Source organism: Mobula birostris, chromosome 2, assembly GCF_030028105.1.
Source record: "Mobula birostris isolate sMobBir1 chromosome 2, sMobBir1.hap1, whole genome shotgun sequence".
Classification (NCBI taxonomy): Eukaryota; Metazoa; Chordata; class Chondrichthyes; order Myliobatiformes; family Myliobatidae; genus Mobula; species Mobula birostris.
In genome coordinates, this window is record NC_092371.1 from 119895845 (window position 1) to 119917042 (window position 21198).

Sequence of the window (21198 nt, forward strand, 5' to 3'; positions counted from 1 at the left end):
CTATTTTTGAGTAAACTATTTTTAAATGTCCATAGTAATTTGGTAAGGAAAGTTTAAGATGCCTGATTTTTTTTTTCTTACAGTGCAAGGTCTTCTAGTCTTTGCAGAACTTATTTCTGCTTTGAAAAGAACATTAGCTCGGCTCCTTGTGATCATTGTAAGCTTGGGATATGGAATAGTTAAGTGAGTATTTACTCAAAACCTTTTATTTGGGGCATGTTATTCTTAGAAAGATCTATCAGACAGTTTTAGATATTTCAACTGGCATAGATTTCACTTCATTTTTGTATATGGTGTTCTAGATTGCCATTATCACAGTGAGGAAAAATGCCCTTATTTTTCAGTCCTAAAAGACCCAGCTCTAATTTTAAGATTATACTCTTGTGTTCCCCACCCAAGGGAATATTTTCTCTCTGTTTTAATAATTGAGTCATGGAGTTGTACAACTTAGAAACAGGCCCTTTGGCCCATACTGAAAAAGTTGTCGTCTTGAGCTATTGCAATTTAATAAATATCTTTCCTGAGTCCCTTGGGATTTTTCTTTTTTGTTGATCCTTAAGCTGCATGAGTCATACATTCATGAAAACTGTATCAAATGCTTTACCTTATCAGTCCTTCGTTTTTCCTCCTCAAAATTTCTAAGTTAAACTTTGCTGTATGCCCTTGAGTAACTTGTTTGGTTCTAAGTGAAAATTTCTACCATTTTCTTGAGAATTTTCTTTCTCTAGTGATTGGAACCATTGCTGGTATATGCATTGTTACTGGTTTGTAGCTGGGTTGTATCTAGAACTTCCAGCCTGAATCCTGTTTGTACAGTTATGTTTTTTTCTACTACTTTAGCTTTAGGTTGATTTATATAAGCCACAGATATATTAGGTTCAGATCACACGGTTTCCTCCTAGCTGGTATTGCTTTATTATTGCCATATGTACTGTGATAGTGAAGGTTTGTCTTGCATTCTGTTGGTACAGATTAAATCATTACACAATGCATTAAGGTTTTTTAAAAAGATAAAACAATAACGCACTGTAAAGTGTAATAGCTATAGATTGCACTGCAGGTAAGCAATAAAATGCAAGATCATAGATTGCAAGGTCAAGAGTCTAATTTTTTTTTGTACTAGGAAACTATTTAATAGTCTTATTACAGCGGGGTAGAAGCTGATCTTGAGTCTGGTGCTATGTGCTTTCAGACTTTTGTATCTTCTCTCTGATGGGAGAGTGGAAAAGATGGTGTGACAGGGTGGATGCTGGCTGCTTTACTGAGGCAGTAAAGTATAGACAGTGTCCATGAAGGGGAAGCAGGTTCCAGTGATGTCCACAACTCTCAGCTTCTTGTGGTCACAGGCAGAGTAGTTGGCAGATAGGATGGCTTTCTTTGGTACATTGATTTAAAGACTGGTAAGGATCATCAGGAATATGCCTAATTTCTTTAGCCTTCTGAGGAAGTAGAGATGTGGTGAGCTTTCTTGACTGTGGCTTCTATGTGGTTGGACCAGTACAGGCTGTAGATGATGTAAGAAATGGAACCCATCAAGCTCTTCACCATTAGTGTAAACAGGAGCACGTGCACCAGCAGCCTTCCTGAAGTCAATGATCAGCTCTTTGTTTTGCTGTCAATGATGGAAAGGTTATAATGTTACCAAGCTCTCCATCTCCTTCTGATACACTGTCGTTTTTCAAGATGCAGCCCACTATAGTAGTATCATCTACAAACTTGTCAACGAAGTTGGAGCACAATCTGGCTATGCAATTGTGTGTGTACAGTAGAGCAGGGGGATGATCGGTGTTTAGAAAAATTGTGATAGAGTTGTAGATGTCTAAATTTGCTATTTGTGGGCTCTTGATCAGGAACCCAGGAATCCATCTGTAGAAGGACATGCTGACATGCAGGTCTCCGAGTTTGAGTTTGCTAGGAATTATAGTTTTAAATCAAAGCTGTTTATAAACGTTTTCTAACTTGGGTGTCTTCACTGTTCAGATGCGCCAGAGGTGACTGTAGAGTCAGGGAAATGGTGTTCACTGTAAACCTATTTCAACGGTAGATGAGTTGCAGTGGGTGGAGATTTTGGATTAGTGCAGTTTTGCACCTGAGATTTCAAGAAAAAAATCAGCATGATCTTGAGCAGTGTAGAAATGAAGTGGCTTATTGTTCAATTTCATATATTCACCTTACCTAAAAATAAAGTAAATGTTTTCAAGCACACCTCCTCTATCTGTTTGCAGGCCTCGATTAGGCACAGTAATGCACAGAGTGATTGGCTTGGGAGGCCTCTACCTGGCTTTTGCAGCTGTTGAAGGAGTTTTGAGAATTACCGGGGTAAAGTAAAATAATTAAATCTAATTTCAGAACCTTTCATTTAAAGGGTTTGCAGAATTTTTGTTTATGCGCGTTCTCAAAAGTGACTTTTCTTGTTTACGTGGGTCTGTGGTATTTAGTGCATCAAGAAACTAAAGAGAATGCTAAACTGCCTAATTAGGTCAGCAGGCCTTCTATCAGAGGAAGCACATGCCACATTTTTTGTCCATTTTTAGTCTTGATGACAACAATAAAAAAAAGTTAAAAGCCTCCAAGAACCAAACTGATTCATAGCAAGAATATGAATAACAAATTATTAGAATTTGCATCTTCAGCTTTGGAATTGGCCTCAGGGAACTACTAAATGATGTTAAGCAGAATAGAAATGTTGAATGAATTGGTTTGAGAGCGTAAAGGTTGAAAATAGTAAAATCTAAATTTAGGATTGATGTAAGTTCAAGTCATGATTTGCATAGAATGGGCTTGCTTTTGTGAAAACACAATTTTAACAATTGGATACTATTATAGGAATCTAAGTCAGACTTAAGACCATAAGCAGGCCACTTGGCCCATCGAGTCTGCTCCGCCTTTCAATCATGGACTTATCCAATTCTTCCAGTCATCCCCACTCACCTGCCTTCTCCCCATACCCTTTGATGCCCTGGCTAATCAAGAACCTATCTATCTCTGCCTTAAATGCACCCAATGACTTGGCCTCCACAGCTGGTCGTGACAATAAATTCCACAGATTTACCACCCTCTGACTAAAGTAATTTCTCCACATCTCTGTTCTAAATGGACGTCCTTCGATCCTGAAGTCATGCCCACTTACCCTAGACTCCGCTACCATAGGAAATAATCTGTTTGGGCCTTTTAACATTTGGAATTATGAGATTCTCCCTCATTCTCATGAACTCCAGGGAATACAACCCAAGAGCTGCCAGAAGTTCCTTGTTCGGTATCATTGTGAATTTTCTCTGAACCCTCTCCAATGTCAGTATATCCTTTTAAAATAAGGAGCCCAAAACTGCACACAAAACTCCCAAGTGTGGTCTCACGAGTACCTTTACAGAACCTCAATATCACATCTCTGCTCTTATATTCTATACCTCTAGAAATGAATACCAACATTGCATTCACCACCTTCACCAACTCAACCTGAAGGTTAACCTTTAGGATATCCTGTACAAGGACTCCCAAATCCCTTTGCATCTCTGCATTTTGAATTCTCTCCTCATCTGAATAATAGTCTGACCATTTATTTCTTCCACCAAAGTGCATGACCATACACTTTCCAACATCGTATTTCATTTACCACTTCTTTGCCCATTCCCCTAAACTATCTGTCTCTCTGCAGGCTCTCTGTTTCCTTACACTACCTACTCCTCTACCTATCTTTGTATTATCAGCAAATTTAGCCACAAATCCATTAATCCCATAGTCCAAATCATTGACATACATCGTAAAAAGCAGCAGTCCCAACACTGACCCCTGTGGAACTCCACTGGTAACCAGCAGCCAGCCAGAATAGGATCCCTTTATTCCCACTCTCTGTTTTCTGCCGATCAGCCAATGCTCCACCCATGCTAGTAACTCCCCTGTAATTCCATGGGCCCTTATCTTGCGAAGCAACTTCATGTGCGGCACCTTGTCAAAGGCCTTCTGAAAATCCAAGTACACCACATCTGCATCTCCTTTGTCTACCCTGCTTGTAATTTCCTCAAAATATTGCAGAAAGTTAGTCAGGCAGAATTTTCCTTTCAGGAAACCATTCTGGCTTTGGCCTATCTTGTCATGTGCCTCCAGGTACTCAGTAGTCTCATCCCTAACAACCGATTCCAACAACTTCCCAACCACTGATGTCAGGTTAACGGATCTAGTTTTCTTTCTGCTGCCTCCCACCCTTCTTAAATAGTGGAGTAATGTTTGCAATTTTCCAGTCATCCAGTACAATGCCAGAATCTATTGACACTGTGCAGATTGATGCAAAATATACATTCAGTTCCTCTGCCACCTTTGCGTGTCTCATTACAATTTCTCCAGTGCCATCTTCTATTGGTCCTATATCTACCCTCAACTCTTCTACCCTTATATACGTAAAGCTTTTAGTATCTTTAATATTAGTTGCTAGCTTCCTTTCATAATTCATCTTTTCCTTCCTAATGACTTTCTTAGTTTCCTTCAAGTTTTTAATAGCTTCCCAATCCTCTATCTTCCCTCCTGCTTTGGCTTCCTTGTATGCCCTCTCTTTTGCTTTTACTTTGGCTCTGACTTCACTTGTCAGCCACGGTAGTGTCCTCCTTCCATTCGAAAAATTCTTTTTATTTAAAATATATCTGTCTTGCACTTCCCTCATTTTTCACAAAAACTCCAGCCATTGCTGCTTTGCTGTCCTTCCTGTTAGTGTCCCTTTCCAGTCAACTTTGGCCAGTTCCCCTCTCATGCTATTGTACAAACGTTTGTAATTTCCTTTATTCCACTGAAATACCAATACGATTGTTTTGTAAGATGATTCTTGGTGGGATAGTTGGGACCAAGATGTCACTTAGCAGGGTGGTATGTTACATGCCACTGCTATTGTATATGTTTCTAGTCCTGAAGGGAAAGGAGACGGGGGAAAGAGCTGTTACTGGAAGTTTTTATGGAAGTTGTGCGGCTGCCTGTCTGCTGATTCCTTATTTGGATACTATGGATTAATTTCCATGCAGTATATGCAGAAATTTAATTCCATATTCTGTTTTTTAATATAAAATCTTAATTTGGTCTGCAAGGATTAGTAAGTAATCCAACATTTAAACTGATACTAATTGTTACTTTTTCATACCAGTGTAACTAGTTTTCAGAAAAAGTAATATTTCTTTTCTCCAACACTGCAGGATCGAAGAAGTGTTCCAGTCTTGGTCGCTGATATATTTTTAGCATTAATCGATTCCTGTTTTGTCTGGTTCATATCCTTCTCAAGTTCCCTATGTTTTCTCAAAAGATCAAGATATTCAGCTGAAAAATTCTGTATAAGAGAATATAGGCTGAAAATCCATGTTCAGTAACTGTATAGTCAACGTTTTCAGACCTTGTGACCTTTATGGTTGCTGGACAGCAACATTATTTGTGCAAATATATATATTTTTAGATTATGAGGACACTCAGTCCTCGTTTATTGTCATGTAGAAATGCATGCATTAAAAAATGATAGTGTTTCTCCAGAATGGAAACACAAGACAAACCAGGACTAAAACTGACAAAACCACATAATTATAACATATAGTTACAACAGTGCAAAGCAATACCGTATTTTGATAAAGAGCAGACCATGGGCACGGTAAAAAAAAAAGTCTCAAAGTCCCGATACCTCATATCACGCAGATGGTAGAAGGGAGAAACTCTCCGTGCCATGATCCTCCAAGCGCTGCAAACTTGCCGATGCCGCACCATTGGAAGCACCTGACCACAGCGGACTCTGAGTCCATCCGAAAACTTGGAGCCTCCGACCAGCCCTCGGACACCAAGCACTGAGCACCATCCTCTGCCGAGCGCTTTGACCCCGACCCGGCCACCGAGCAACGAGCAAAGCCGAGGACTCGGGGCCTTCCCCTCCGGAGATTCTGGATCACACAGTAACAGCAGCAGTGAAACAGGCATTTCAGAAGTTTCACCAGATGTTCCTCTGTGCTCTCACATCTATCTTCATCAAATCAGGATTGTGCACGGCACCCTACTTGACAGATAACAGACATCACCACCGGAGTGGCCGCTGCAAGCTGCATCGCGCCGCCATCTTCTCCTCCTGCCATTGTATTTAATCTTCAGTTTAAGCTGCTGTTTTTCTATTCTGTTCTCTTTGCTGCTGTTCATTTGATTTTTCCCTTAGTAAGATCTGCTCTGCTGATTTGCCATATCGATCAGTTTGCATGTAATTTGCTGCTTTTATCTTGTTTGCTGTCTTCCTCTAACTGGACTTCTTAAACATTTAACAGGAAAGGAAATCTGATTTCAACTCTTGATCAATATCCCCCTTGGCTTTGCTTGATATAGGCTTGTGTTGGTGAATATCCTTCATAAATAGCAGCTTCAGTACAATGTCAGATTCACAAGTCCTACCTATACCACACCGACATCTGACTGCTCACTACTAATTAAATTGATTGCAAAGCATAAGTTATTTAAATTATATTGTAAAATTTTTATTTTTAGCAACCAAAAGTAGAATATAATGCAACTTAATGAGATGCAACATTAGCAAACACAAGGCAGAGTTTTTCCACAAAGTTTGCCTGTGGTTTCATACACGGATATACATAATTCTTTTGAATACAAATACTTGATTCTGTTGAATGTAGTATGGTCCAAGTATTTAAACAAACCTAAAATTATCCACGTTCAAAAATGAACAGAATTAGATTAGTAAACTTACACAACGTTGTCACATTATAAAAAGCAGAGCCATTTTAGAGTACTGATGGTTATTTGGTTTATAATGGCAGCATGAAATATTTTACTGCAGAATTGAATTAACTTGCTATTGGACACAAGCCATATTCAGTTAAGTTCTAATCTCTCAATCCAGAGAGGACAGATTTCTGTGCTGTAGCTTCAGGGATGTTTATAAATTAATTCCTTGCATGAATTCATGTACGGTGATATCAGACACAAGCTGCTCAGTTATTGCCTAACTTTCCTACTGCATTTTCCTTTATTTATCTTTATAGCAATAAATGTCATGCATTTTAATATTAAAAAGTTGTGCAAAATATTTTCCTCCTTGTATGGTCCTTCAGAATTGAGAATGACTTCCACTCTGATACTGAGGTAACTGATAAGACCAATGTGGGAATTACAAATGGGGCAGGAGGTGAACACAAAATATCAGCAAATGTACGTGTAAGCAGTACGAGTGCTGATCCACAACTGATGTCTGGCAGCCTCTGCTAGTGCTACCACGTCACACCTGAGTGACATCAGCTGTTGGCAAAAAAAAACCTTCGGTTTTCCGAGCTTTTTGGATTTCAGAATTTCGGATAAGGGATTGTGAACCTGTAGTGATTATATTCCTTTTTTTTTAAAAACCTCTAATTTGATGTTCTCCTTAACTTTTGCTACATATTTGTCAGCCTGGCTCAAACAATTAAAACATTAAAATTAAGGAAAAATACAGTGAAACTTTCACTATACAGACATTTTACCAATACATTAATTTTGGCAATAATAGGTAAGTCATTTCCAGTACATCCAAGTTATTGAAATGAATAGACTAATTTTCCTTTGTTAATGCGTGTCTTTAATTTACAGCATCAGTTGGGTTTATGATATGGACAACAAAGAAATTCAGGTTGACGCCATGTCAGTCAGTAAGTTGCTAAAATGTTTCATTTATACTTTTTGCTGTGGACTGGCTGTTAGCCTTTTAGAAATGCTGCGTTAGATGAAAGTTTTTATCAAGTACAGTTTCAAAATGTTACAGGGTTTACAATACATAAACTGATCTTGATTCCCAGTGTAGATGGTGGTCTTAACTGAGTGATTGTTAATAATCCTGAAACAATGCTGTACTGCTTAGTCCCACTGTGTTAAAGAGCACTAATATTTGATCATAATTCCTTTGGTCTTCAAAATTGTAACACTTTTTCCGCGATTGGCACTACTCCCAAAATATACATAAGCATCTCTCAAGAACTGGCAGTGTGAAAATACAACTGGTGCCCCTAATTTGTCATGGATTCCATAGTAAAGCTGTAGTTTTAAAATGATCTAATTAGCCAATTTTTCAACTTACAGGATCTTGGAAAAAATAATATATTGTGACGCTCTGGGCGGTGGGGGGGGATGGTGGGGGGGGGCGCGTCGTTGACTGTCTGTCCCCGCATTTCTAATGATCTATACTGCTTGTGTTCTGGTGTTAAAATGCTTTTGTGAGATTATGGTGGGAAGTTCCAGTTCACTTACTGTTACATTTACCTTGGGTTATACAGTTATTGGCTTGTGTATTTGTGGGTCACCCTGACTGTAACCGGGGTGTGAGACAGGTTGGGTTCTTTCTCCAGGTCATGGTGCCCAGTCTGATTTCAAAGGGGGCTTTACAGTGCAAAGGTACTTTAGAAGTTTAAAGTCTGCATTAGGTGCTGAACATTTCGCAAAATTAAAGTTGCAGTGGCAGCATTAAAATCACTTCGGTAATGATCTACTTTACTTACTAAAATTTGTTGGTTAGCAGACGTCCACAGACGTTCAAACCTCCTTTCGGTCCTGGAATGCAGCAAATTTTAACTGCATTATAACATTAACAGGATTGGATGGAACTATGGGTTGACGATGCTTTCTGGAGATTGCTCTTCTCTGCCATTCTGTTAGTTATAATGTTCCTCTGGAGACCATCGGCAAATAATCAGAGGTAAGCATTTTTAATAATTTTCATAAATAAATGAAATATTTATTTCTCCTCTGACTTCCCTTAGCTCTGTCGCCTGTGTCTAGTTGCAGGCAGCCAGTTTGTTCTAAGAACATAGGAAATAGGAGTAGGAGTAGAAGTAGGTCTTTTGCCAGTTGAGTCTTCTGTCATTAACAAAAAAATTATCTGATCCAATCTACCTCGACACTATTTTGTGGCTCTGTCTTCATATCTCTGATTCCTCCAATATTAATCTCTGTCAGTGACTGAGACTCTATAGCCCTCGGGAATAGAGAATTCCAATAATTTGCCACCTTCTGAGTGAAGAAATTCTCACTTTAATCTTAAATAGCCGCCTTAGTTGTTGACTCCAGCCAGGGATATCATTCTTCTCTGCCTACCAATATCAAAGAGGTCACTTTTCTTTGTTCACCACACTTTACCTCTGTTATATCAGAACCATCGTCCCACCAGTCCAGTGAATCTTTGTACACCATCTGTAGCAAGTATGTTTTTAAAATCTTAACAGCACTCCCTGCATAGGAAATAAATCTTTTTTCATGTTTAAATGGCAGCTGGGAAAGATGTGAGGGAATCTGGTCTTCCTCTTCGTTCTTTTGTTGTTAGCTCGGGCACAGAGGAAAGTCAAGCATTTAAATGAAGTTATACAGGTTCCTCGGTCCGATCAGTCTGTACCGAACACAGTACCTACCCTGCTAGTCCCAATTACCTGCATTCAGCCCACACCCTTCCAACATATTTATGCAACTGCCTGTGCCTGTCTCAACCACTTCCTCTGGCAGCTCGTTCCATATACTCATCATCCTCTGCTTGAAAAATTTGCTCCATGGGTCACTTTTAAATCTTACTGCTTTCACCCTAAATCTTTGTCCCCTAGTTTTGGATTCCTACCTTGGGTAAATACTTAACACCACTTTATGTATGCTTCTCGTGATTTTTAAACACTTACATAAGATCACCCCATCATTCTCTTGCATTCCAAGGAATAAAGACCTAGACTGGCCATCCTCTTCCTATAACTGAACTCCTCCATCCTGATCAAAAAGGTGCCTTTATTTCCTGCGGAGCATCAAGAAAGTTCACCTCTGTCCCAGGATACTGACGGACTTTTACTGCTCTACCATTGAGAGCATACTCACCGACTGCATCTCAGTGTGGTTTGGCAATTGTCCCGTATCAGACCGCAAAGCACTCCAGCGTGTGGTGAAAACTGCCCAGCGGATTATCAGCACCCAATTGCCCACCATTGAGAGCATCTACCATAAACGCTGCCTGGGCAGGATGAAGAGCATTATCAAGGATGCATCTCACCCTAACCGTGGACTTCTTACTCTCCTCCCATCCGGTAGGCGCTACAGGTAGAGCCTCTGCTCCCGCACCGGCAGGCACAGGAATAGTTTCTTCCCTGAGGCTGTGACCCTGCTGAACCTCACATCACAGCACTAAGCAGTATTGCACCCATATTGTACTGTCTCAGTACTTTTATATTTGTGTGCTGTAGCATTTTTATACACAGTTATTTTGTAAATAACACTATTCTTTGCATTTCTGCTTAGATGCTAACTGCATTTCATTGGCATTGTATCTGTACTTGGCACAATGACAATAAACTTGAATCTAATCTAACTCAGGTCCTCTAGTCCTGGCAACATCTTCATAATCTTTTGTAAACACTGTTTATAGTCGTGACCGAAATTGTACTGGTACTCTTAAGTACAACATCACTAACAACATGTACAATTGCAGCATTAACGGGTATATCTCTGGCATACGTTGTAAAATTTGTTGTTTTGCAGCATCAGTACATTGCAATACATAAACAATAAATCATAAGTATATAAAAATATCTAGTGCAAAAAGGGGGGGGGGGGGAGTAGAGATCATGCTCATAGGCTCATTATCCATTCAGAAATCTGATAGCAGAGGGGAAGAAGCTGCTCCTGAAACATTTACTGTGTCTTCAACTCTTGTACCTTGCTGGTAGCAGTGAGAAGAGGGGCATCCTGGAATATGGAGGTCCTTAACATTGAATGACACCTTTTCGAGGCACCATCTTTTGAAGGTCTCCTCGATGCTGAGGAAGCTAGTGTTCATGATGGAGCTGGCTGAGTTTATACCTTTCTGCAGCTGTATCCGATCCTGTGCACTGCCTCCTCCATACCCAACAGTGATGCACCTGGTGCAAATGCTCTCCATGGTACATCTATAGAAATTTGCAAGTGTCCCATCTCCTACACTGATTGCCCTGACTGAAGGCCAATGTGCAAAACAACATCTTTTTCACTATTGTCTACCTGTAGCACTGCTTTCTACAAACTATGCATTTGTGCTCCAAAGTCTCCCTATTCCAAAGCACTCTTAGTGCCGTACCATTCATAGGCACTCCTACGCCTGGTTTCAACAGAAATGATCTAAACTATATTTCTTTAATAACTTGGCTGCCAAAATTAATAACTCTGGCAATTGGCTTTAATTAATATATTGATTTTTATCACAGCACAGTGTTAGTTTTGGTAATTGAATTCATGTATGAACTACCTTAGGAGTTCTGTGTTAGTTAATGCTATTCATGGGTGTTATAAACCCTCAGTGCATAATTCATTAGTTTTTTTATTTGAAAATGAGTTATACTATTTATACATGTTTGAGTGGGGAAAAAGCTTGACAAGAATATTACTTCGAAAGTCATGTCTAACGGAAACCTGCTTTTTAGATTATTAGATTAGATTATGAGGACACTCAGTCCTTGTTTATTGTCATTTAGAAATGCATGTATTAAGAAATGATACAATGTTCCTCCAGAGTGATATCACCAAATAAAAACAGGACAAACCAAAGATTGACACTGACAAGACCACATAATTATAACATAGTTGCAGCAGTGCAAAGCAATACCATAATTTGATAAAGAGCAGACCATAGGCATGGTAAAAAAAAAAAAGTCTCAAAGTTCCGATCGAGTCCCATAGCAAGTGGCAAAAGGGAGAAACTCCCTGCCATAAACCTCCAGGCGCCGACAACTGCTGATGCATTGGAAGCACCCGACCACAGCCAACTGAGTCCATCCGAAAACTTCGAGCCTCTGACCAGCCCTCTGACACCGAACACCATCCTCTGCGGAGTGCTTCGACCCTGCCCCAGCTGCCGAGCAACAAGCAAAGCTGAGGTCTCGGGGCCTTCTCCGGAGATTCTGGATCACACAGTAGCAGCGGCAGTGAAGAAGACACTTCAGAAGTTTCTCCAGATGTTCCTCCATGCTCTCACGTCTGTCTCCATCAAATCAGGATTGTGCACGGCACCCTACTTGACAGATTACAGATATCATTCACCGGAGTGGCCGCTGCACGCTGTGTCGCGTCACCATCTTCTCCTCCTCCAGATTTAAATTACCTTCTGTAATACTCATTTAAAAATAAGATATTAATTTGGGCTTTGGAGAATGAGACACGAAGTTCCTATTTTTTTTGATGCAATAACCACAGTAACATGGTGTAAAGGTTGCAAACTTGCATTTCTATCTTGCTAGTTTCAGTTGTCACTCCTTATAAAAGTGAATGCCTGTGCTCACCCCAATACTGTAACTTTGTAGTGTTGAAGCTGCTGGTAGCCATGTGAACATACTATTTTTTTGGAGTTTCAGATAACTTTATTTACATCTAACTTTTCTACTTATATTTCCTGACTTTGGCTTTTCCTTTTGTTTAACTTCAGATATGCGTTTACCCCTCTTATTGATGACCCAGATGATGAAGCGAATGAACTGATTGCAGAAAACTTAGGTAAGTATGTACCTATACTTTGAGGATCTTGTCTTTTATTCCATGTGCTCAGTGACCAGAAACTGTTTTAATTGTTGCCAATTACGGCCTCCATTCTTTACATGACACAATTCCGCAAACTGTCTCTAAAATTTTAGTCAAGATTGCTCTCAAATTGGTTTGTTGCCAAAATTATTATATAGAAGTTAACTATCTCAGTGGATTTTGAAGATGTGCAAGTTGACTACATTCTGACAGTATTAAAATATAAACTGGCTTGTTTATATTTTGTCCTATTTTAAACACTGACACCAGTGATTACTTTGTTTATTGATAATCAGTATTTTTTGTGTCCTGTATGGTTTAGCTGATGGAATAAAGATGCGAGCAACCAAAACGGGGGCTAATGGATTAGCGATACAGTCTTCAAATTTGGTAAGTATTTTTCATTAAGGACACAACACTTGTCTGCATCTTATTATCTAACCTCCTCCAGCTCTACACATCCTTTCATGTGTACTAATTCCTGTAGCTCCAGTCTTTTGTGCCCCACTTCACTTATCCACTGATGGTCATCCATTTAGCCATGCAGGATCAAAGCTCTGGAATTCTGTTCCATATCTTCCCAGTCTGTAACTCTGCTCAATTAAGTGCACCTTAAGATCTTGAAATCTGGCTCTGTTAATTTTAGTCTGATCTATGTACAGTCCTCTGAGGCATCTTCAGAATTTTAATTGTATTTGTGCTAAAGGAAGGATTTTTCTTTCAACTTCCCCACTGATTTTTCTTCTAAGTGCCCTATAACAAAGGTCAAAACAATCTTCAGGACTTAAAATTCAAATTTTTCAGAGCATAGCATTCAGTTTGCTTTAAAACTGTTGGTGATGAATAGTTTGGGCATGATGAGAGATTAGATTATGTCATAATGATGGTTGAACGGGAGATCTGCATCTTGCAAGCGAAGATTTGAGAGGGAAGTAAGTGAAGCATCCCTACAGAAATAGTCTTTAAAATAGAGGGGGAAGGCAGGGGTTCCCAACCTGGGGCCCATGACCTAAAGATTAGGAAACCAAATTGAGATTAGCTGAGAGGAGATAGTCTTGTTACTTGGTGTTGATTTATCTGGAGGAGCTATAAATAGGAGATAAGTGAGAAAAGAATTGATGCTGGAACTGAGATATACAACACTATTCTTGTTGGAAATCTTCAGTAAAAGAATGCTGGGAATAACCAGAAAGCCAAGCAGTTTCAGTAGCGAAAGAAACATCTGAATTGATGTAGGTTTAATATGGAAGTGTGTTTCTGTTTGAATGAATCCCAGTGTAAGCTTGAGAAACATCATCTCATCTTCAGTGGAGGCAGGCTATAGCAGTGGTCCCCAACCTCCGGGCCGCGAAGCATACAGGGGTGCAGCGGTAGCCGGCATGCATCCAGCACATCTTTAAGAAAGCCAAAATAAACAAGCTAATTAATTAGGTGCCGCCCGCCACGTAATTAGTTTGTTTATTTCGGCTATTTTCTTAAAGATGTGCTGGATGCATGCCGGCTACCGCTGCACCCCTGTATGCTTCGCGGCCCGGAGGTTGGGGACCACTGGGTTATAGGACTTGATATTGAATTAAATTATGCTGGGGTTCTCAACTTGAGGTCCATGGCATTTTAAAAAGAAGACTGGGAGCCCCTGATTTAAGATGACTTGTGGTTACAGTTTGTGTTAGAACAGTTCAGTCCTGATAAGGCCAGCAATCTGTAACATTTAATCAGCTTTTCTTTCCATGGTTCTTGTTTGACTTGCTGGATATTTCCAGCACTTTGTCGGATTTCCAGCAACTGTATCTTGCAGTTTCAGTAATTTATTTTTTTTATTCTCCTCTCTACTTAGACCTCCAAATAGCTCAGCAACATTTAATCAAGTCACCACTGCCTCTGACTTTCTTTGTCTCCCCTCTTATCTCAGATGATCCTTTTATTCTCTCCACTCCTTCCCCTGCTCTGCAATTTAAAACATGCTTGTTTTGTACTTTTGAAAGGTCAGCTAGCTGAATTGGTAACTGTTTCCCTCTCCACAAATGGTCTTTAATGCGCTGTTTATTTCCAGCATTGTCTGAGTTTAATTTCAGATTTCTAGCATCTTTTCTTCTATTGACTTCACAATTTATTTTTTAATACATAATAAGGATGAAGATTTAAAGTGGGTAGAAGACAACATCCCTTCTATAACAGATGTGTAAGTATCAGCATTTTATTATCTCTGCAGTTTGTTATCTGTAATAATATAATCTTTTGAATGTTTCTATTCTATTAAACATTTTGTACTTTGCCTCAGCGTACCATGCACTGTGCAATTTCCTCGTGACAGCCATAAAAATTTCCTGTGCCTCACCTGCTAGTTCTCAATGCGTTAACTAAACAAAAGTGCAATTGCGACCAAAGATAGCATGTTTTATTGAACTGAATTATTTATTGTAATTCTACAGCATATTGAATGAACGGTTTAATTGTTAATTTGATTCTCCATGACTGCTCCCTCGGTTCAGTTTGATCTTTGTATTTTCTGTTGTTTATCAGAAGACCAACTTGGGTACTGGTTGTCTTCTCCCCACCCTATACAAGCAAAAAAAGGACCAGTTTCTTCTTACAGTTTATTTCAATGCACAAATACACTTGTATATATTTATGCATTTTTCTTTGTACTAAATTTAACTAAGCATTAAAGGCTAAATTCTTCCAATTAGTGCTTGCTGATTAGTTGCAATCCATTTGAGATGTACTGCTAATCCAGTACCCCACCCTCCCAACATAGTTAAATTCTTTTTATTGTTTTAAATGCTATGTATTATTATCTTATGAGTTTAAAGGCAATGCAGAAACTGGGCCAGGGTAAGTATCAGGGAGCAAAAGGAATTTGCACCTGTGAATCAGCTGTGGAACTATCAGGATTTCTGAAGACACTTGGCAGATTATCAGAATTTTACTGTTTTCTCATTTTCGTTGAGTGCGTTTGTAACAGGGTTATTGGCGATGGCTAATAGAACTTTTTGTGTTTCAGTGCACTTCCTATGTTACTGGATTCAGATGAAGTAAGTATGCACCTCCTTGAGGATTCACTAAATCTGATTCACAACTCAACCAGTTTCAGAGTCTGTTCACTCTCACCTGCTTTGTCATTAAATTGGTTATATTGTCATGTGTGTTTGTTTATCTGCACAGTGCAACAGATGGCAAATGCTCAGCTGCAGCTGTCTTGGTAATTACTGTATGTCAATACACAAATCATTTGAACTTGCTGCTGGAATACATCAGATTGAACCATATTTGGCAATCTTTTCTGTAAACCATTCACTGCACTGAGTGTGTATAGTGTAGGACAAATATTTTCCTGTGCTTGTAGAATTATGTGGAGACTTTATAAAGCACTGGTGAGGCTTCACTTATGAGCATTGTTGGGCCCCTTAGAAAGAATGTGCTGAAACTGGAGGGGGTTCAAAGGAGCTTTATGAAATTGATTCCAGGATTGAACAGTTTGTCTCATAGAGCGTTTGATGGCTCTGGGCCTGTATTCACTAGAATTCAGAAGAATGAGAAATGACCTCATGGAAACCTATCGAATGGTGAAGGGCCTTGATAGAGTGGATGTGGAGAAGATGTTTCCTCTGGTGGGAGAGTCTAAGACCAGAGGGGACAGCCTCAGAATACAGGGGTGTCTTTTAGAATGGAGATGAGAAATTTCTTTAGCCAGAGAGTGGTAAGTCCATGGAATTCTTTGCCACAGGCAGTTGTGGAGGCCAGGTCTTTATATTTAAGGCAGAGGTTGATAGATTCTTGATTAGTCAAGGCATGAAGGGATACGGGAAGAAGGGAGGAGATTGGGGCTGAGAGGAAATTGGATCAGCCATGATAAAATGGCGGAGCAGACTCGATGGGCCAAATGGTCTAATTCTGCTCCGATATCTTTTGGTTATGAGGAAATGTTATGCATAGAATCAAGAGCCTGGGTGAATTTTTTTTGGCTGACTGATGTGCGTCAGGGATCCAGAGTTATTCTCAAATGAGAGAATCTGCAGATGCTGGAAATCCAAGCAACACACAAAATGCTAGAGGAACTCAGCAGGCCAGGCAACATCTATTGCCAATGTTTCAGGCCAAGACCCTTCAGCAGAACTAGAGGGGGAAAAAGATGAGTCAGAGTTAGGTGCGGGGAAGGAGAAACACATGATGATAGGTGAAATGGGGAAGGATGAAGTAAAGAGCTGGGAAGTAGATTGGTGACAGTGATACAGGGCTGGAGAAGAGAGAATCTAATAGAGAACAGGCCATGGAAGAAGAAGAAGGGAGAGGAGCACCAGAGGGAGGCAATGGGCAGGCAAGGAAATAAGGTGAGAGAGGAAAAACAGGATGGGGAATGGTGGGGGGGGGAGGGTATTACCGGAAGTTCAAGAAATCGATGTTCATGCCATCAGGTTGGAGGCTACCCAGACTGAATATAAGGGGTTGCTCCTCCAGCCTGAGTGTGGCCTCATCGTGACAGTAGAGGAGGCCAAGGATTGACATGTCGGAATAAGAAGTGGAATTAAAATGAGTGGCCATCTGGAGATCCAGCTTTTCATGGTGGACGGAGCATAGGTGCTCGATGAAGCGGTCTCCCAATCTATGTTGGGTCTCACCAATATACAGAAGGCCGCACAAGGTGCACCAGATTCAGTAGATAACCCCAACAGGCTCACAGGGAGAACAGTTTGGGGCCCTGTATGGTAGTGAGGGAGGAAGTTACTGTCTTGCTGTTATGTACTAGGCTGGTTGTGATTATAGATTAAAAAGCAAATTGTAGTGATGACATAAGTACATTAATTGTTCTCTCTTTTCAAATTAGGAAATAATGACAATCAAATATGAAATGTCCAAGATGGAGTGAAGATTGTGTGGAATTTGAATGTATGTTACTGACAAACTCGCTTTGCAGTGCTGTGACTAAACTTCTGTGCAGCGTGTGCACAAAGGACAATGAAGGAAGAAGTGACACAGATCGCTGGAGCACTGGGCACCACACGGGCACTAGGTGCTTGTTTACTTCATGTGCAATTCTCACAGCTGACTTATAAACTTGCTTTGAAATAAAGGTGGAAGATCATGCAACAGAAAATTCAGGATATGGGACTGCAAATGAGCTTTGCTTCAATTTTCTATCATAGTAGTAGAAGAGTTTAGTTTTCCATAATTCATCCTTCCCCTTTCTCCCATCCTGTAATAGAAAATAGTGTGATTTAATGAAGATTTAGAATTTTGTCCTAGAATGTGTTCCATTTAAACCAGCATATGTCTAGTGTTGGAAGTTTCCCTCTACAGTTCTATGAGAGTTTTAATTTCATAGACCGACTTTTGGCATTGTCTATTCCTAAGAATGTTTGCACACAGCATACTGTATGAGTCAATTCTAAATACAGTTGCCTTTTTATTTTAATTGTAGAGGTGATATTATGAATATAATATATTGCTGTAGGAGCACTAGTCTTTTATTTTGGTAAAAAAATGATATTGTTACACAGTTGACCAAATCTAGACTACAGAGTGCACTTGAAAAGCGAGTCTCTTTATTATATTGACTGTGTACTCCATTTAATACAGTGATCATATATTGAAATATTTGTATCATAAATATCCAAGTTGGTAAATCTAAACGTTTGATGTGAATTAGAGGGAGCGCTAGGACCCTTAAATAATTGACAAAACTATTTTGTGAATTATGATTTATAACACTGTACCTTTGATATGTTTTTATTTATTAAATTCCTTGTGAACTTTTTAAAGTCATTTTTTAAAAATCTATTAGAATTGCACACTTGTATCAATGTGGTTAAAGAGCACAAAATAAGTGATCATTTGAACTGAAGGCATGCAAATACCTTGTTACCTTTGTTGAAATAAAAGCAATAGCACTTGTCACAGTTTTCTTTTTGACACCTTTTAAACAAGGATGTTAGAAATATATTTAAGTTCCATCTAGTGTACAAATATTGTGAGCTTCTGTCAACAGGATCTGGGAATACAGATCCATAATTCCTTGAGTAGCATCATAGGGTTGATAGGGTCATAAAGAGAGCTTTTGGCACATTGGCCTTCATAAATCAGGGCATTGAGTATAAGATTTGGTATGTTATGAAGTTTTATAAGATGGTGAAGCTGAATTTGGAGTATTGTGTGTAGTTCTGGTCATATATCCACTGGAAAGATTTTAATAAACTTGGAAGGCAGAAAAAAAATTAAGGTTGTTGCTGGGACTTGATGTGAGTTAGAGGAAAAGTTCAATATGTGAGTATTCCCTGGCACATAAGAGAATCGGAAATCTTCTAACGAGCTCTACAGAATTGAGGGGTATAGATAGGGTAAATACATAGGCTTTTTCTAAGGTTGGGTGAGACTAATAGTTATAGGTTTAGGATGAAAGATGAAATATTTAAGGGGAAGCAGGGGGGTATCTTCACTCAGAGGGAGTGTGGAATGAGCTGACAGCAAAACTGGAGGATTCAGGTTTAACTGCAAATTTTGAGAAACTTTGTTATGTACATGAGAGGGATATAGAGGGCTTTAGTCTGGGTGTAAGATGAGATGGGCTGAAAGGCCTGTTGGCTTTCATGCTTTATGACTCTACACTTCAATTTGGCCAGGATATCATGACATCACATGGGAAATTGATGCCTTGACTTTAAACGTAATTGCTCTATTCTTGCATTGAATTCATTCCATTATCCATGTTTGGAATAAGGCATATAACGTGAACCTTGCAGAACCTAAGCTGATTGGTCAACATGTTCTTGGTGAGTAATTGCCCTTGTTAGCAACTTTGTTAATACAAGAGGACATAATTTTAAAGAATTGCCCCTATACTTTCCAACAATGTTGAAAGTAGTATTTTTTACAGTGATGGGTGTGTGGAACATGCTGCCAGAGATGGTGGTAAAGAAAGATACATTAGGAACATTTAAGAGACTGTTAAGCACATGGTTGAAAGAAAATTGAAGGGCTGTGCAGAGGAAGGTGTTAGATTGATCTTGGGGGAGGTTAAAAGGTCAGCACACATCTGGGCGGTAGGGTTTGTACTGTTTGGTGAATAGCCTGAATTTATTTTTTGTCTTGTTGGGATGAGCAATTTTCCATATTGTTGGGGAGAAGTTGGTGTGACTGTATGAGGATGATATGGCAAGAAGTGTGGCTAGTATTTCCTTTACATCTTTACCACGGTCTCTGATACTGTGTCCAACAACATGCTGTGGTAAACATGTATAGCATTATCTGGTGCGTCTAGCAATTTCTTGATATGACTTGGCTTGAAGCTGTTTTCTGCAGTGGTGGGATTTTATGTCAAGGCCAAGATTTATCATCTCTTTGATTCAACATGGTTGAAAATGCCTTGATCCTCTTTTTGTATTTGCATACTGCTCTTCACATGGCTGAGGAGAGGAGTGTCCTCAAGATGCCATCAAAAACTATTCACTCTGCAGAAAGGGGATGCAATCTGGTTCTTCTGGGATTATCTAACTCAGCATTTGTACATCTGCCTAGCTTGCATCTAGTCTTTTTTTTAAGCTTCAGTCTGGTATCCTTCCCCCATCCCCACTACTTCCCTTTTTTCTTGTTTTAAACTGATCTTTGCAGCATGGTCTTACCCAAAGCATTTCAATTCAGTGAACGGAATATAATTTCCTCTACACTCATTTAACTCTAGTTTGAGGTCTGATTTTTTTTTTCTCCCTGTGGTTGTTAACTGGGGAACTGATCTGTGAAAGTGCATCACAGTGCTGTGCACATCGATCATCTGTGTCCTTGCTGTGAAACCTGCACTTTGTCTCCTGAAGCACTACATATTAGGACTGATATGGACATGAGCATTTGTTTATGGGGTCAAACAGATTTCTCTCTGCCTTAAACCTTATTTAAATAATTGTACCGTTTGATGAATAATGATGCAACCAGGCAACTCTTAGTGACGGACATTCAAGTTTACCACTTCAAGGTGAAGGAGAAACAGGAAACATAAGAGACTGCAAGATGCTTGAATCTGCACCAACAAAACATCTGCCTGAAGAACTCAGTGGGTTGACCAGCATCTGAGGGTTCAGGGAGGAAAGGATTGTTGACAACTCGGGTTGAAATTTTTTTTTATATCAGATTTGATGCTCAACATTGCAGACTTCCTCCAGCAGATAGTTTGCTGATGGGGAGGAAGTTTTAACTGATGACCAAAGACTCAGAGACAAAGTCATTGGCTGTATTTAAAGTGGGTTGATAGCGCTTGATTAGTAAGGACACCAAAGGTTATGGGGAGAATGAGGTTGAGAGGGGAAAATAAATCGGCCATGATTTTAAAAATTGGAGCAGACTCGATGGCTGAAGAGCTCCTATGTTTAGTCATCTGATTCATTCCATTATATCCTGATGTATAACTAGTCTGTGAGATATGTAATTCTAACACATCCAAAGCAGTTAATAAGGAGGACTTTGCATGATGAATTGGACTGAATGTGGCATTTTTTTTGCTTTCATTAATTTGATTCCATCCATTTTTATCTTGTAGCAATGTGATACAGCTGAGTAGTTTGCTAGTGCTAGACTATTTCACAAAACCATCAGATACCCACTGTAATTGAATAGCTTTGAGGGTTGTATGGATGGGACTTGTACATTATATTAAACAACTTGCTGTTTTATGTAAAATTAAATATTCTGGTAACTATATCAACAACC

General features: G+C 39.4%; 1 protein-coding gene across 2 annotated transcripts in view; it reads left to right on the forward strand.

Moving 5' to 3' along the window:
- The window catches only part of tmem87b (transmembrane protein 87B), a 48641-nt gene extending 30251 nt beyond the window's left edge, over nt 1-18390 (forward strand). For both annotated transcript variants that reach the window (XM_072246997.1, XM_072246989.1), the window contains 11 exons: nt 84-183; nt 2226-2319; nt 5175-5245; nt 7395-7504; nt 7585-7643; nt 8580-8683; nt 12413-12480; nt 12827-12894; nt 14637-14686; nt 15509-15539; nt 17330-18390. In XM_072246997.1, the coding sequence (XP_072103098.1) occupies nt 84-183; nt 2226-2319; nt 5175-5245; nt 7395-7504; nt 7585-7643; nt 8580-8683; nt 12413-12480; nt 12827-12894; nt 14637-14686; nt 15509-15539; nt 17330-17371 (797 nt within the window). In that variant the 3' untranslated portion in view covers nt 17372-18390. The remainder of the gene's footprint in view (nt 1-83; nt 184-2225; nt 2320-5174; nt 5246-7394; nt 7505-7584; nt 7644-8579; nt 8684-12412; nt 12481-12826; nt 12895-14636; nt 14687-15508; nt 15540-17329) is intronic.
- The last annotated feature ends 2808 nt before the right edge of the window (nt 18391-21198 follow it).